This window comes from Oncorhynchus mykiss, chromosome 12, assembly GCF_057628025.1.
Source record: "Oncorhynchus mykiss isolate SJ-2025 chromosome 12, ASM5762802v1, whole genome shotgun sequence".
Classification (NCBI taxonomy): Eukaryota; Metazoa; Chordata; class Actinopteri; order Salmoniformes; family Salmonidae; genus Oncorhynchus; species Oncorhynchus mykiss.
The window spans coordinates 51,414,283-51,432,869 of NC_143033.1; the positions used below are offsets into that span (position 1 = coordinate 51,414,283).

Sequence of the window (18,587 nt, forward strand, 5' to 3'; positions counted from 1 at the left end):
AATGTTTGTGAAAATAATTGACATCTCCTAAATAGTATTTGAACACAGGTCTGGGCCTTTTAACCGTCTCTTAAGGACAGGAATCGGCCAACGCATTTCAGCATTGAAGGGAACATTGAATAGAAGGCCAATTCTTGTTTTTCTGCTGAGTATGAGGCCTTTCCACACTGCAACAATCTCTAATAATATCAGACTGCATTCTGCTCTGCTGTTTCCCCAAGGAGTGTGTCTGTTTGTTTTCATTACAGACACAGTCTTTAATCTAGATATATTACGGGTGCAGAGGACCTACACACTTTTGTCAGGTTTTTTAATTAGGGTATCTGTCGTTGGACTCCTCTTGCTCCATGTTCTCAAATTAGTCACTTGGATGATCAGGGGGGCTGTGGGATGGAGAGGCTGTAGCTCCGGGGGAAACAGTGCTTCTGCTGCCATTGTGTGTTGCATATTATCATCCTGACCCACATTCCTCCCTGTCTGAGTCTCCTGTTCATTTAGCCTGCGTTGTCAAGCCCGGGCCTAATGACGAAGCCCCTGAAAAGGTGGGGGAAAGGGAAAAAAATAAGAGAATGAATCGTGTTACTTCCATTTAGAAGTCAATTCCATGGACCTCTGAGATTACCCCCTCTTAAATGTGTTGGTGTGAGTGACAGGCTTGTGGGATAGAGGCTCGACTGGTGATCTTGAGGGGAGAGGGAGCCAATGGGTATTTTAATAGCTTCAGACCCCTGCTTTGAAACATGCCATTCTATCTGACAACCTCATGCTAAAAGAGTGACTCTCACAGTTATGAGATTATAATGTTGGAAATCCATCCAGCAGCGGGAATCCATATTCTGGTATAGATTCACAACATGGGGGTGAAAGAGAATTTCACATAGCCACTAAAAAGTCACAGAGTTTTAGAGGCAATTCTCTGAAGGGACGGACTGTGGTTGAAGTGGTGCATGCTTAACTGGCCAGGCCAATGATACATTTGCCTGTTCAACATTCACACATTTCTATATATAGATGAGGTGGTGTGGTCTGAATCACTCACTGTGTTCAACCAGGTCAGCTCATTATTAATAGTCAATGAGACATCGGCAAAAATGTGTTTCTTGCATTTCTTCCCCATTGCAGACATTTCTGACCCAGATAGTATAACGAACCTGCAGCCAGGTAGGAGCCAGGCAGGGTAAACCATGCTGTATTTCTTTGTTGTTTTGTTAATTTATCCCTTCATTAGTTCTGTTCCCTGGTTAATGACTTTCCCTCACACTATTTCTACCTGCTGGCAGAGAGAGGGAGGAGGTTGAGGAGCTCCGAGTGTAAACCACTAATGACTCGACATCAATCCACGGCGTACCAATGCAACGCACCTCCAGGCAACCAATAGGAGTTGGGGGTGGTGGTGGTGTCTTTCCTCGTCAAAGAAATAGAGACAATCTATGACAAGGGAAATATTGCTTATTAATGTAGTGCCAGAAGGAGATGTGATTGCAATTTTTTTTCTAAATTCGGGCATTTTTGTTCCATTTAAAACAAGGATTCTTGCATATCAGCCAGCAGTGTGAATGCAGTAACCTGTGTAGGCCTACTGTGCTTGAGGAAAGATTGCACCTCCTCCTCAGCGGTGTTTGTGCAGTCAACTTATATATCCTGTCATACAAACAGCTTATTCTAAAATTGCCCCTGAAGGTTGCATCAGAGAGTAATGGTTTCATGGGTCAATAGCAGTCCATGGCATTAGTGAGAGTTGGTGCTCACTGGCAGATGTTTTAGTCTAATGGAAGCTCTGGTGGTCACTGAAAACTCGCATAGCACTTGGCCCTGCGTCTGAGTTTGGTAAGTACTGTATGGTTATTTCAGAAAGTGAAGAGTAGACATATTAGCACACAATTTAACTGGGTTGATCTGTTTTTGATAAAACAAAGTTGCCATGCTTTTTCATTATCTTTTCCAACATTGACTTTGTTGTTAAAAATAGATATGCCATCATTGGGTATTTCAGTATCCTTCATTCACTGAAGTAGATAACTGAGAACAAATTGTATTTATTAAATACTGACATGGTAGGTTAAGAAGTATCAAAAGTAGAATGAGAATTATACAATGTATTTTTTGTTAAAGTCGCTACCAAACATTGCAGTTATTCTGTAGCAAACGTTATCACACTGTAATTGTTCGTCTGTACATTGGAACAACAATGATTGCATGGATCTGCAATAGAGGAACAGGTACAGCTTTTCATAAAGCACAAATTGAAATGAGCTTCCAATAATTACTTAATGTGGTAAAAGTGAACATGATTGTGTAGATATGGGGATTGAAACATGGAAATCAAACAGCAAACTACTTTGCCTTCTTTGGAAAATAGAATCAAAGAAACAAACCTAGAGCTGAAACATAATATACATACATAATAAACAACTGGCTTGAACTATACTGCAGATCAAGCATTGATCTTGGCCCTTACATAATTGAATTGAATGAAGCTCAAATGTGTTTTAAACAAAGCATATCTATCTATACAAAGTTATTCACAAAAGTAAAACCAATGGATGCTATGACAATTGCCTATCACCTAATCCCCATACCCTCCTTTCCCGAAAATATATGGAAATGTGATTATTCTCTTTTCAAGTGTTAAATCAAGTTATCTAAGCATCTGTAAAAAAAAGTTTTCCAGATTTTTTCTCTCACACCTTTAAAAAAGAGCCCTGTCTTAAATCAATGTCATATGACTGAAGTATATTAATGATTTTGCATTTAAGTGTCATCATTGCACATTCCGGGCAGGTGGATATGCATGGGGGTAGTTACTTAGCTGTTGAAGCTGCCACAATCACATGAGAAAAATGTCCTCTCAGTGCAGCAGTGAGGGAGAAAGAAGATGAAAACTCCTCTTTAAGGGAAACAGTCAAAGATAAAAATTTAGTTGAAAGACAAAACTCGGAGATGAAAGGGAGACATACCATCTCCATTTCTCTTTCTGACTATGGAAGTCGTGAGAGAATGAAAGGGCTGTTCCCTTATGTTTTCTTTGCCATCTCACTTTCTTTTCTTCATTTTGTCTTCTTCCTGCTTTGCTATTCCACTGTATTGTAAATGAACATAATGCTTTTCCAGAGTCAGGTACCTGCTCATGCTGTAGCAAAGAGAGAGGAACCCATTGTCCTCGTTATTTTACCTCCTGGTCAACAGCTGAAGAGTAGTTTTGTTAGCCTATACTGTCATTTTTTTTAATCACTCATTTATTGAAAGTCAAAAAATATTTTCTGCTGTCCAAAGTTAAACTGTATCATCCAAGTACTGTAAATGTCTCTTATTCAATGGATCCTCTTAATCTGACAGTCCCAAAAACCATAGCAAAATATTGTAGAATGGCTGTCAGCTCAACTGGTTATTAACTTTCTCGCTCTCCCTGCCATACACTGAGCAAGTCTAAGCAATCAGGCACAAGTTGATGAGCACCTCTGCAGTTAATTCTGTATCTTTCATCTTGTTGCTAGGTTTCCATATTAATTTCAAACATGTGATTTACACTCATTGATTGTTTACATACAGCTTAAAGTAGCAACAGTGCACACAGTACAGTTTCTGTACCTTTCCCCAAGTCATTTTACCATCTCCCTTTCAAGCCTCTGAAGGTCACCAGTGTGACGGAGCAGGCTAATGATGGCTGTTTGTGCTCGGTCTCAGTGTGGATGGGTCTCGCTGAGGCTGCGGTCCTAAGCAGCTAGCCAGGCATTTTAAACCCTCTTTCCCCCTGAGATGGCAGTCTGCAGCCCCAGCTCAGCTAACAGACAGGACAAGCCAGGAGATTACTGTAGTTTACACTGAAGGTATGGTGGGGGGGAAAAAAAAGTATGCTAAAAATGTAATATACGCCCTACACTTGTACTCCTAATCTAAAAGCGGAGTGATGGCAGGGGCAAGTGCAACTCTTTTTAAGGACTGTCAGGTGGGGTTTATTTCTGGGTTTGATTGTGTTGGTGATTTAACTGGTTGAGAAACATATTGGTAAAGTGTAAGGTCGTGTAGAAGGAGTAATGACTGTGAAAGTTACCAGACTGTACATTACACCTGCAGTGCGTCATAAACACTCACAAAGGGGGGCGCGATGGACCATGATTGAACTTGACTGTGAAGTAGAAAAAAGGTGTTTAATAGTTTGTGATTACTGTACTTTTCTGCCCTGTGGGAAAGTAGTAATGTAATGTGTATATCGGGATGGCTACTTTCCTGTTCTGATTTCTACAACAAGTTCAAGAATTCAATGTCATTACAGAAGAAGGATTTGTTTAGGTTGGAATCAGTGCAGTTATGACGCTAGTGAAGCGATCCTTTTTGAATTGCTTCTCTACCTCTGTACCTGCAGACACAATCTAATGCCCATATTTTTCATTTTTCACAAGATGTTTTCTTCTCCTTCCTCTCATGTGGGCCATCCTGCATAACAGAGTACATTTGATTACTTTTGAATGCTATTAACTGTAAGGTGTTTGTTTACACATTCCATTTTAGATCAGCCCAATTCAGGATTACCAAGTATTTTAAATTTTTTAATTTAATTTTATTTAAAAAAAATGTTAAGGATTGCCAAGTGTTGGTGTTCAGCCATTTGGAAATTGAGACATATTCCTGTCTTATATCACTAAAGCCTTGTTTTGTACTTTGAAGTTGAACTGCGCTATTACTTGGATAACTATTTGATCCAGATATTTTATACTTGGGATTTAAAACTGGGAGAATGTAGAGACGGAGAGGGAGGTGCAGCTAGCATATGTGACCAACTGGCTCGATTCGGTCCTATGTAGCAAAATTTCAAATTGTGTTTTTTACATTGCACAAAAGTAAAGACTCAGCTAGAAAATGGTACATCATATATTATAGTTGAGGAACAATGGGAAAGTAATTCTGGTTTCAAAGTTGATAAACTTACCCCACTTTTGAGAAAATGGCCCTGGAATGTTTTGGTACACCTTCTGGAGAGCTCTTCTTTGTCTACACCTATTCAGCATTGTTCACACCATCTTAAGTCTTAGCCCCACCCATCTCTTTAAGGATTCACATGTGAGGTCATGTGCTAAACAATGAGTACAGTAGTGTACCAAACAACCAAAGATTGCAAGACTAAAAGCTACTTCGATCGACATGTCTGTACGCAATTGTCGCAGGGACATCATAAACATTATATTGTCATCCGACATCAAACTTGTCATTGTCGTTATGAAAAATGTAAACACAAAAGTGACAGGCTGCATGACATCAGCAGCCTGGTGGTCCAAAATAACACAACTAGGGTATTTTAAGACCAATAAACCCATCCAAGTACATGTAAATCAAGCAAACCAGGCAACTAAAAGCAACTTTCTAAACAATGTTTTGGTTTGTTTCCAACTTGCTAGCTAGCCAGTTCAAGTAATGATGATATCATATAGCTGACAATCTCTTAAGTTTATATCTAGTTTTTAAAATTAATTAACAATTAAACTCACAACAAGATCATTATTTACAAATTAATGGCAAGCTAATTACAGAAAATAGCTTGCGGTTGTGAGTGTGACAAAATAAAATAGAGCATTCTACCAGACAATTTTAGAACTTGGACACTGTCTCGTTGACCTAATGTTATATCCTAATTTGACTTTGGTGCAGGTCATGTTGTTCCTCACATTACCATCTCTGGTAAACACACACTATATCAAATGAAATCTAAGTTTATTTGTCACATGCACAGGATACAGAAGGTGTAAATGGTGCAGTGAAATAGTTGCTTTTATAGTGTAGCTAGCTAAACCATGAACCATAATCAGGTAGCAAACCAACTAGGTTCAATGTTAGCTAGCTAATATTATGCTATAACAAGCAATACAAATTGCTCTGAGATACAAATAATATTACTACACAGATCATACACATAATGTGAGCTAGTGAGCCAGCCAACCAGCTAACATTAGCTAGCCATCTTCAGTATGCTTTAACTTGCAATGAAAATGACTTTTGACAAAATTATAAATGTATAATATCTGAAAATGTAGCTAGCTAGACTCTATTACCTGTATACATGGATAAATGCTTCTCCCTCCCTGTCACGGATGCCATGGTTGCCCTTAGTTTTAAGATGTAATCCAGAGACAGGTTTTTTATACAACAGACCTTCTGTGTTCTCTTTTGGACTCCCTCCGCTTTTGCAATCAAACACTTCAATAGTCTATCTCTTAGTTATTGTACTCTGCTTCCACCGGGCAGTCCACTGAATTCAAAACTCAGTCTTCCAGAAAATGGAGAGCATAAGCAACACTTTTGTGTTAGAAAGGAGTACCTACACATACTCAGCTGTTCATGTTATAGACAGAAGTGTGCTTCGTGGCAGACCAATCCAAACTCATCTCTCGGCATGTCCAGTTCTTCCATTATCTCAGCCAATCATGGCAATCGGGACGGTTCCTGTCTTTTACCGTGGCTGAACCAACTGGGCTCGCAATTTAACAATTTTATTTGTATTTACAGATGGCATACAAATTTGTTATTAAGACACATGTAAGATCACATGTTCCAGAAGGCATTTTGATTTTAGAAAATGTTTACGTTCAAATGCCTCTCCTGTGAAGTAGTGATGCGTGACATATGCCTAGTTTCCTGAAACGAGTCACATATAGTACCGATGCACGGTTTGAGCACTTTAGGTTTCCACAGCAGTCAGTCCTCTATAGTATTTCTCCTTCACTGCTCTGCCAATAACTCTCATGTTGCAATGAGTTCTCATTTAGCCTGTCCCAAGGTGCAGTGAGTCAGATAAGGTTTGCCAAGCACACACACATCCTGACGGCAGAACATATGGGGGAAGACTGGATGTCTTTACTCAGCTAATCTAATGGCATCATTTGGAAATGTAAGACATGACTAAAATGTTGGGAGAGCAATTGAGATTTACTTCAGATTACTCAATGGCTGTCAAACTACTGTCCTCCGAATCAATGGCATTGATCTGAAAATATTATAATATGATTTAACCCAGCTAGCACATTTGGTTCCTTGGAAGTTGTGGGTACCTAGGTTTTTGGTTTCACATTGGTTGTGGAAACGAAGCCATACGTTTCCTGACCGGTAAAACAGATAAAAAATGTTAAAGTTCTGAGAACAGAAGTTAACATTTAGAGCGTTTTGTTCATTCTTATAATCAAATGTATATGTTTTTAAATAGCATTCTTAGAACATTCTCTGAATGTTCTGAAAATGTTATTGTGTTTTTTTTATGGACATTTTCTTTCGTTCTGAGAACAAATGTGTGTTTTTAAATACAATTCTTAGAATATTCTCTGAACGTTATTAATGTTTTCTTGTGTTTTTATATGGAAGTTTTCTTAATGTTCTCTGAACAATTTGAGAACATGACTTTAAATAGAATCATGAGAAAACCTGTAGGAAACGTTATGCTGAAGTACTGAAATTCCCACTATTTTTTTTGTTTCTTTACATTCTCTGAACTATTTGAGAACATTTCCAATGTCAAACCAGAACAAATTCCTAGAACATTACCAACATTGAAATTAAATGTAACTGTGTTTGAACTTTCTGATAAAGCAGGGCTGCCCAACCCTCTTCCTGGAGCTCTACCGTCCTGTGAGTTTTCAATCCCATCCTAATTTTACACACCTATTCTACTTATAGCTGCTCAACAAGACCTTAACTAGCTGAATCAGATATGCTAAATTAGGGTTGGGCTGAACACCTACAGGACAGTAGATCTCCAGGAATAGGGTTGGGCAGCCCTGTGTTAAAGTAATGAATATTATTTTTCAATGTGCTGAGAATGTTCCAAAGCCAAGCAACTATCCTACACCATTTCCAGAAAGTTGTGGAAAGGTTGTATGCAAAATAACCATAGGACAAGCACGCTCTCACCAAGCTTTAAGAAACATATGGTTCTCAGAATGTTATGTGCTAGCTGGGAATACACTTTCCTGAGCTCTGTCAATAGCTCAAACTGTCCCAATTGAGAGTTTCTGGGCAACTTGCTACGCAACATGGCATTGCTATTGGGAGATTATAGATTTTTCAGAGAATGGATTAATCAAACAAATGCCAATAGAAGTAAACATATATAATTAAGTATTGCTATTCTGCAAATAGCAATACTTAAGGCATGACACCATGGCACCACCACTTAAATAATGTGAACATTGGGATCTCAAAACGTGTTTGGAACATTGATTGCTTCTCTTATGTAGCTTGCCTTTCCTTTTGGCTCCCTCTTCTGATAAACACCCATTGTCTTTTTTTGTCACTCAGAACAATTTTCACAAAACAAATGTTATAGTGTTCCCTTGGCAAAGCTCTTACGACAAACATTCCAGTTTCACTACAGTCAAATTCTTGCAGCTTTGTAACAGCATAGATTTACGATTTGCTGAGTTGGGCTGAAAAGAGAGATGAGATTTTGAAATGGCCTCTCTGTTGTTGATTGTCTTTTGTCTGCGTACACTTTATTTACCCAGCCAGATTGAGAACAGAAGTAGAGTTCTCTCATGCAGTATGTGGCTCCCGTTATTTGCTGCATCGCAGGCTACTTTAGTTAGCTCTGGGCCATAGTTATAGGCTGTCACTGTGAAGACCTATGTCTAAATTAAACAGGCAAGTATTTAATGTGCTCATGTCTCAATGAGGGTAATGTCCATGCAAAAGATAACCCTCAAAGGACCCCTGGTCCATGCTTTGATTCACAGTTACTTTCGACCTGATGTCCCTCACGTATGAGGAAAGGATCTATCATCTCCGTAATTACCTAAGAGGCAAGTCAATCTTTTTCCATTAGCAGGACACAGATGGCATGGCTTAAATAACCCAATCATCTCAGCCCATGGAGGTCAAGCCATCATAAATCAAACAGGAGCACTGCTCACACCCTTGAGGGATTGTAGTAAGGTTTCAACACTTGATGTATTAGATCAAGCTTTTACTCTCTTGGATCTGATGCTAAGAACCGCTCATGACAGGCTTTCAGACACCGACTCTTTCAATTAAATTGGATTATTTTTAGTTGTTTTTTTAATAGTTAGTCCATTCTTTAGTCTGGGTTATGTCTTTGTACATTTATTGTGTTTTATCTGACTTACCTAGTTAAATAAAGGTTGGAGAAAAAATATAAAAAATTCACTAGTTCCCTAAAATATATCTGTATGCAGTTAAGTTATGTTGATATTACTAAAGTTGTCCCGCATGGGTAAAATTGTTACTTATAATGCCGGAAATACTAAATGTATGCCATTTTGTCATTCTCATAGAAGTATTTCAGATGGCTTACACCTTTATGCATTGGATTATTCTTTAATCAGGTAGGTTCCCGCCTATATTTTTATGGGCTTTTGTTTTAACAATAATTTGATGTTTAAAAAACATAAGCTCGAGATTTAAAGTAGGCTTCTTGTATAGAAATAGATCACGCCTCTCCCTAAACAGCAGAAAGCAGATTGTACAGTCAACTTTCCTGCCAGGTCTTGACTATGGTGACACCATTTATCTGAATGCAGCAGCCCCTACTCTTAAACCTTTGGATGCCGTAGCGCTCTTCGCTTGATCACAGGTGACAGTTTTAATACGCATCACTGCATCCTGTATCAAAAGGTTGCCTGGTAGATCATTCATTACTCCCTTTTGAAAGTGAGCACCACTTTCAAAACTACAAAAACTCTGGAGTGCATCTTTAAGCAGCTCACATTTCAAACAGGGAGTACTGTGAATTTCAGCCGCTCAGCTGCTGTCTTCAGCAGAATAAGAAAGACTTACTGGTGGTAGGACATCATTGAGGGAAAATAAGGACATTCATTTCAACAAGTGGCACACTCCAGTCACCCCAGAAGGAATAACATTGCCTCGGACTGATGCGGATGGTGGGGTGTGTCTGTGAAAGGTCATAAGATCTTTACCCCGAAAAAAGCGAGGATCTTGGATTAATAGCGTGTCATAAGAACTTAACCCATATCACCGTCGACCTTTCTCCTCACAAAGTCGCCTTGATAGATGTACTTCATTACCCGATTTGAAAAGTCGAAAATTGAATCCCTCCCCTTCTTCGTGGCAGGTTGATCAATGATTGATCAGCCACTGAATGTAGTCAGAGAGAAAGGGCTGGAGCATTGAAATGACCCCTTGTCATGCTAATGGGTGGCACATAGAGCAGTGCCAGCGGCAGGTCTTTGCAACGACACAAGTTTCGCGCATACAGACAATGCAGCGGGTAGGCAAAATAGAGCTGGTAAAAGTATTTTAAAGTTTGGTTTGTTTGATTCGGGCGTGTGTTGCAAAGAGAGGTGCTAACAATTCAAGTAGCATGTCAGTTAACCCTCCTGTCACTGAAGAGAAAGGAACCCAATTTAGTCATCAGGCAGCCCGCATGCTTCACCAAAAAGCAACGAAACGTGACGTAATGTAGGAGACATTTCTCCCTTTTAGAGGCTTAACAGAACTCTTGTTGAGTTTAGGAGTGACATGAGGGTGAATGGATAGGACATTGAGGCATCAGTGCTACAGTGGGGTGGGGGAACCAGGGGGGATGCAGGTTGGATGCTTTGGATGCCTGCATCTTGTACAACGTTGTCTTTCTGTGTTATTTATTAGCTGTAATTGATGTTGATGTCTATTCTGAATTAGGCATTGCAATCAGGCCCCGGTCCTCGCAGGAGGGGGTATGGCTCTTCGCAGCGATCGGGAGACATTTTCTAATGACTTATTCATATCAATGAGCTTTTAATATTTGGTGCGCTCATCACTTGGCGGAGATACACAGGCACCCCTCCCACCTCCTGTCAACTCTCACAGGCAGCTGGTGGAAGGAAGGGGGAGGAAGGGGGGAGTGGAGCAATGCTCTCCATTCACATCAAGTCCTAAAGATGCCCACAGCGGGTGGCCTGTGTTTGCACAATTTTATTTCAAGTAAGGAATAAACACACTCTCAGCTGCACTTGATTAATCATGGCTCCTCCATTCCTCTGCACATATTTATCAGCGGGCTGGGAGACAGAGTGCTGAGCAGTCAGGTAGGATGTGATGCTGTGTTTGAAACATGGGGTGTTAATCCCTCAGCAAGTGAAAGAGGACAAAACTGTCTAAAGCATCTCAATGAGGTTGTTTACCTTTTTGTTTTCATGTGGATTGGAGGATTATACATAATTAATTGGACCCCCTGCGCGAAAACACATTATGCAAGCACACACATACGCACACTGCCACACGCACTCAAGCAAGCAAGAACCCATGCACGCACACACGCAAACAAAAACACACACATTTAATACACTCACTCTTACACACTTAACCATCCTCCAAAATCATTTAGTCCTGCAGCGGTAAGGTCATTATAACCTAATTGAGGTTAATTTAAAGTCTGTATTGTGTTGTTATAGGAGACACGTGCACCATGGCAGATTACAACAAGCTGAAGAGTATGCTGCTGGATATGCAGCCTAAAGGCCTGAATGGCGGGGACAGGAACATTAAGAGAGACATGGACCAGAAGAGAGCCCTGGTGGACACCATGTTTAAGTACCTGGACATGGACGGGGATGGCCGTCTGTGCAGCGACGAGCTGGAACAGGTGGGTACTTCTCTGGGGCGAGAATTGGATTAAGGTGGGCATCAGAGCCACACTAACTGGTGTTAATTGGATGCATCTCCATCCATGGGTGATCTACTTCTACTAGCCCTATGCCAGAAGGGGCTCGGGGTTGGGGTGTAGGGTTCAGTGGCGGTCAGTGCCGTTTAAGATGAGGGGGGGACAACAAAAATAATTGTTCATGAGCCATGGCCTTATTTCTATTGCAGCGTTTTGGATGACTCTTTCATATTCCATTCACCCAGATCAATGTAACATTGATAGGTTTAGGCTACTACATGATACTCTAATTTTCCCTTAACCCATCATGAGGTTGCTACAACCTAGCCTATGAATGAAAGTTTACAACGTAGGTGCACACAGGTCGAGATGCAAATTTGAGGTCACAGACAGTGACACATGGACTGACAGTGACATTCAATACCGCCTTGCACACTCTTGCCTACATCTAGCTGATATAGGGTATAATCATTAGTCCAACAATAGTTTCTATTGGACAAATTCAGGTATGTTTATCCCTGTTTTGTTCCATTTGCTTCCATTTAAGAAACCTTTTTCAACAGAATTCCTTGTTGCATCTATGCTCTCTCCTCCTCTCAGCTCTTCCCTTCACTTGTGGACTTCAACGTGCAACACATCAGCTGTATGTGACCAGGCGAGAAAAAAAACTTTCCAAGCCAAACCGCTACACACAGCCTACATCATGGGCACCATAGATAACATAGCTAATATAACTAACGTGTTAGTAAACCCGCTATAATCATGCAGTAAAGTTACAGTGTACAGTCAGTAAGCAGTTACAACAGCGGGCCCCGGTGACAATACATTTGTAATACCAAAATATTACCTTGACTTGGAAGAGTTCCAGTGTTGTGTTGGATAGTCATAGCCAGCTAGCTAACATAGCATCCCTCTGTTTGAGCAGGGTGTTTCAGTAGGCTAAACTAGCTAGTTGAATTTGCTAGCTAAGTGAAACTGAAAGTGAAAAAAAATGACAATCTTTGTTCAACAATTTTCTTTCTCTCTCTTTGAGTCTACTAATCACCATATTTTATACACTGCAGTTCTAGCTAGCTGTAGCTTATGCTTTCAGTACTAGATCATTCTCTGATCCTTTGATTGGGTGGACAACATGTCAGTTCATGCTGAAAAAGCTCTAATAGTCTGGAGGACGTCCTCCAGAAGTTGTCATAATTACTGTGTAAGTCTATGGAAGGGGTGAGAACCATGAGCCTCCTCGGTTTTGTATTGAAGTCAATGTACCCAGAGGAGGGCGGAAGCTAGTTGTCCTCCGGCTACACCGTTGTGCTTCCCTATAGAGTGCTGTTGAGGCTACTGTAGACCTTCTTAGCAATATAGTGTGTTTTAATCATTTATTTGGTGACGTGATTATATTTAGGAAAACGTTTAAAATGTTTTACAATTAAAATGTTTATGAAATTTACTGAGGATGGTCCTCCTCTTCTTCCTCTTAGGAGCCTCCACTGGCAGGGCTTGAGCATAGTCTGAAGGTAGAGAGGCACAGTTCCTCATGTTGCTCCTTAGGCAAGCACCACGGTGTTGTTGTGGATGCAAGCTCAGAATGGAAGCCAGGGGAGTGTGCGGAGGAGTGGGGTGACATGCGAGAACTTGGGAATGTGTTGTTTCTGCATTAAAGCACTGTTTAGGTTTGTGATCTTTTTTTAGAAGGTAGATACTTCCAATTATTTATTTGCAGTGTTGTGACAAATAGCTGTCGTGTTTTATTAGCTTACAGAACAGGTTGCTAAATGACATAACTCTTTGTCTCATGAAACTAAAATAAAATACTTTGCCTACATCCAAATGGCACCCTATTCGCTATACACTACTTTTGAATCTATATATGGAATAGAGTGTCATTTGGGACGGACAATTTGCATCTTTCTACTTTGAGGAGACAGGACCGATGTGAAATACATTATGAACTATTTCTCACATCTCAGCAGTTTAGAAGATTTGATTGAAGATCTGATCAAATCATGGTTGGCAATTATTAATGTTGACACGTAGCCAAGAAATCTTTAAAGAGACATTTACATTTTTCTAAGGGAGAAAAATCGATCCAAGATCAGAGAAATCAAAGAAATAGAAATAAGATGTCACTAAATGTCATATAGATATATATATATATATATATATATATATATATATATATGAATGTATGTTAATTTTGGTTCTCCTTCCCTCTATAGAGGTACAGAATGGGGCCAGTCTCACCAGAAGCATAGTTTGCACCTGTACTTTTTCCAAAGGGAATTAAATATAGGATAGAACAAGGCTAAAATAAGGGTTAAGAGAAGATGTAAGACAGTTAAGTGAATGAAGGAAGACAGTTGTTATGCTGTACTTTATCTGACTTAGTCCTATGGTTTATATCCATAGAACTAGAATGTGAATCATAGAATGTAATACAGTCATTGTAATACAGTCTATGGTTTCCATCCTCTTGTCCAGATCTCTATGAAGGAGCACCTAGAAGACAGTCTGCTGGAGTGCACCATGCAGGACCTGCTCCGCTACGATGATTACAACAACGACGGACACCTCACTCTGCACGAGTTCTACACCGCTTTTCGTAAGTCCAGCTTGAAAATCCCCACCTCCCTCTCAGTCTCTCTCTCTCTCCGTCTCTCCCTCCCTCCCTCTCTCAGCCCATCCCATCAGGATAAGACCGGATCAGACCAGATCAACCTGACTCAGGCTGCGCTGCAATCCAGTAATCCTGCAATCCTCTGCCCTGTTTGCCAGGCCAGGCATCATTATGGGCCTCTGAGCTGTGAGCCGTGGTTGAGAGCACCTGGTCATCAGGCCTAATAAAGAATAATCGCACAGCCAATATGGCAGACTGGATTTGGGCTGGAACGGAAGATGACAGAGCAACCCCTATCACTGAGGTTGCTTTACCTTTGAGAGGATATCTATACACCATCCATTTCAGCCATTGTGATTAGAAACACAATATGCGACCTGAGCACCAAAATGCACAGCCCAGACCTATATTGCCAGTCCATCCAATTGGACAAAGCCGATAAATCAGGCCATTACCAGTAGGCGGCATGGCACCATTTTGAAGGCTTTCACAATCGGGGCAAAAACACAGGTCCATTAAGCCTCAACAGTCATTAACCATAGTAATGACTGGGTTTTAGTGGAATCATTGTTGTCATTATACAGTTACTTTCCTTTTAGCATCCAGATGGGCTGTGAGAATGGCTGGCGGTGGGTCTGTTTTGAGGAAGGTGTAAGGGGTTTAACAGGGAGGTGAAGGAGAGGGTTGGGACTAATAAAACATGTGATTGATCAGACATTGTTCAAGGTTAACTGTTGTGCTGCATAAGACTAAAACAAGGAGGGGGAATGTTTTATTAAGAGGAGGTTTATGGCTTATGTGCTATGGATGGATGTTCCTGAGATGAGTTGTTCTCCCTTGAGGGAAATGGAAGTTGAGATGCCAGGAAGCTCAGGTGTTTCTACACAACCTCCCCCTGTAGATGCCGTGCTTGGTAGATACACTGGGCAGCAATACTCAATGTTAAGCCCCGTTCTGCAGATGCTGTTGCGTAGAGAGAGTGTTCTGTTCCATAGCAGGCAGACAAATTCCATTCCGAAGCTGGGAGTTCAGTTTGGCTCTAGACACCCCCCTTCAGGAAGTGATAGTATTTGCAGTGATCTACTTAGGTGTCTGACAGTGGCAGTTCAGCACAGCGTTGTTGTTTCCTTTCTCTCTCTCTCGCTCTCTCTCCAACATCTTCTTGCTTGATCCTTTGCCCTGGTCTGTCAGGATGGCTTTGCTGTACAGGAGGGCTTAACTGTACAGCTGTAATCACAGTCCGAAAAAAAGATCTACTTGAATCTTTGCCTAATGAGTATTTAACGAAATGTTGGAAAGTAGTATTCGTGACTAATGATGAAAAGTTTGGAGAGCTCAACTCAGTCAAAGGAAGAAGAGACCGCTCATTCTTCACAAAGGAGAATAAGTGATGGCCGTTGAATAACGCACATCCCTGCCGCAGTGCCTACGGAGGTGCTGAGATAAAGGTACAATGACTCTAAGATGTGTTCTGTGTGTGCCCTACCCACTGGGCACAGATGTCAATTCAACGTCTATTCCACGTTGTTTCAACGTAATTTTGTCGAGAAGACATGGAAACAACAGTGACTCAACCGGTGTGTTCCCAGTCGGTAGAGTGTAGTATTTATCTATTCCAGAGTGGTCAGGGGGAAGAAGGGAAAGGAAGAAAGAGGGAAAGAAAGGGAGACAAGTGTAATTGGCTAGGAAAAGGGGTCCGTGTGTGTGCGTGCGTGTGTGCGTGTGGTGGAATTTACTGAGGGGCATGAATGACTGTGTTCAATAAAAAATACAAAAAAATACCCAATGTGAAGGTAGATCGTGCTAGAGAATGGCTGGTACACATGTGCTGTTATTAGAGGGAACTGATACATTAACCTCATGGACCACATGTGTTTTAGCCATTGAAGCAGGTGCTTGTCCAGACTTGCAGATACGTACATACTGTGGTAGTACTCCCTTTAACACTGTAAACCTTTTCTACTGCAGGAGGGATGCATTGTACTGCCCCGGGGGAGTGGAAAAGAGGCATCCATATGGGACGGAATGAAGAGGATAAGGGAAGGGAGAGGAGAGGGGGAATGCTGGAGTTGGGGGCATTGTGCCCAGAGCTCCCTTCGCTGGGAGTCTATTTGTATTTCATGGCTGCCGTTAATAGTGGAATTATAAGGACATGGTGAGCTGAGCTGGCAGGCACAGTCAGCAGATCTGCTTAATTAATCAAGTGGCTGAAACAGAGTGTGGTGGCATAGAGGGGGGAGAGAGTGGTCAGGGGGGAAGGAGGGAAGGAAGAAAGAGGGAAAGAAAGGGAAATGTAATTGGCTAGGAAAAGGGGTCGGTGTGTGCGTGTGCGTGTGTGCTTGTGGTGGAATGTACTGAGGGGCAGGCTTTGCGGTGGAGGGGCATGAATGACCGTGTTGGGTGTAGGTCAGGAAGAGAGGCACGCGCCAGTCCCCTGTCTGCCTGTGATGCTTATCCTCCACAGGTGGAGATTACACAGGCCATCAGAAGGGTATGCTTATCACAAGGAGATCACCGCTTTTCAAGGGATGCAAATTACTACATTAGCAACGGCATAGTCAATTAATCCCACTCATTGAAAGACAAAGCTTCTGTCCGTCACCGTAAAGCTGTCGCAGCACATTTTTCATGGTTTTCTGACTTTCCCAGTAAGTGAAAAACAGCCTAAATTTAGATCATAAGCTGACACTGTGGACAACCTCGATCATATCTGCATGTCATTGTCCAACAAGTAACCATGAAGTTATAGCCTGTAGTGAGTGGTGAAATATCCGTAGTTAAGCACATAGTAGAGAGTGACTTAAGATAACTGTACTTGAGGTCTATTCCACCTGCCTCCCTCTCAGGTTGGCTCCTCTCTTCCAGCACCTCTCTGTTCCACGTTGGTGTTTTTTTTTTGAAGGCTCATTAGACGACGCCATGGCTTTCACGGCTAATTGCCAATACTGTATTTGTATGGTTTCCGGCACATTCATTGTGTCAGCTGTGTGCTGGGGTAATTACATTCTGTCAGCTTGCTGTGTTAGCCCTTAATAACCGTCTCTGTCCCTGAGTGTGACAGAAACAGAGGATGTCCTGTCATCACATCTCTTCCTCCACACATCCACCGTTTTACAGTTTCCCTCGGCAGCCCCTTAAATATGGCCAACGGTAAGACAGCGAACGGCAAGAAGCCAGAGGATTCCTCTGTTCTGCATAACGCAGTGAGACAAGCAAAGTGAGTCTCCATGGCAACTGTAGGTACCTCTGATCTTGGAATAATCTATTTTGTGAGACATTTAACAATGCCGCCATCTCCCTATAGAGAGGCGAGAAGAGAAGAGGAGGACAGTACAGAAAGAATGTGTCTACGCTCATTAAGTTGCCTGATACACTGAGCCTAAAATGCACAGGTACAATGTGTGTCTGGAAGACAAAGCAAAATATCTCCGTACCCAGAGACTTCAATAAGTATCAAATTTCAAATAAGAAATATGAGCCAACATCTTCAACATTGTGAAATACCACAGGGTTTTTTCTTTGTACAGTAGAAACATCCAAGCATATGTCAAATGATATTGCAGAGCAGTATAATGCTAATAAAATCAATATCCCCGTTAGGCTGACAGAATCTTTATCCACTTGTTTACATAGACAGTGATATAAATCTATAAATGGGATGAAAAAGTAGCGCATTAGTGTTACAGCAGTTGCCTGTCAGCCTGTAACCAATTAAAGGCAAATGTTGGAAACTCATTGTTTGCCAGCCAAAAGAATTGTGAAATACAACGACTTCCGCAGAGTTCACAGAAAGGATGTTTGTCTTTCTTTTCGTATACGTGAGAACTTACTATTTAATTGAAAGTCTTAATATTCTCCAATCCTTGAGTTTGAATAGAAGACTCTCTTAACCGGGGGAAATGTAATACAAGATGTGATAAAAGAACACTTGTAACTTAATGTAAAACTCTAATATTTCCCATCTCCATAATCATCAGTGAGTTGATCATTTAAAAGGTGAACATTCGCTGGAGAGCCGTTGTGCTACCAGTCATCTAATATCAATTTTAATTTGACCCCTTTAATAGTTATTCTCTAATTTATCGGAGTCGTGTCCCAGGAATAGCACGGCCTGACCTCTAACCCCTGAACACCCAGACTCCACTACTCCTCCATCCTCCTCTCCAACAACGCCTCGTTGTTTTTCCACCATCACATTTTTGCTAGCAGTCCTCAGGCTCCGGCACACCGTTTTTCACACACTGAGGCCCCCCGGCTGTTAGCAGCACAGCACGGGGTCTTCTTTTATCTCTCCCTCCAACTCTCGCTACAGCAAGGAAATAATTCATTATCATGCCTCCATTGATTGATTCATTTTGTGAGCCTCATTGCTCCCTC

General features: G+C 41.2%; 1 protein-coding gene across 1 annotated transcript in view; it reads left to right on the top strand.

Annotated features, from left to right (window-relative positions):
* Positions 1-18,587, top strand: part of LOC110537733 (follistatin-related protein 4) — a 225,017-nt gene that overhangs the window by 153,469 nt on the left and 52,961 nt on the right. The window contains exons 5-6 of the mRNA XM_021624080.3: positions 11,391-11,581; positions 14,075-14,195. Coding sequence (XP_021479755.1) covers positions 11,391-11,581; positions 14,075-14,195 — 312 coding nt within the window. The remainder of the gene's footprint in view (positions 1-11,390; positions 11,582-14,074; positions 14,196-18,587) is intronic.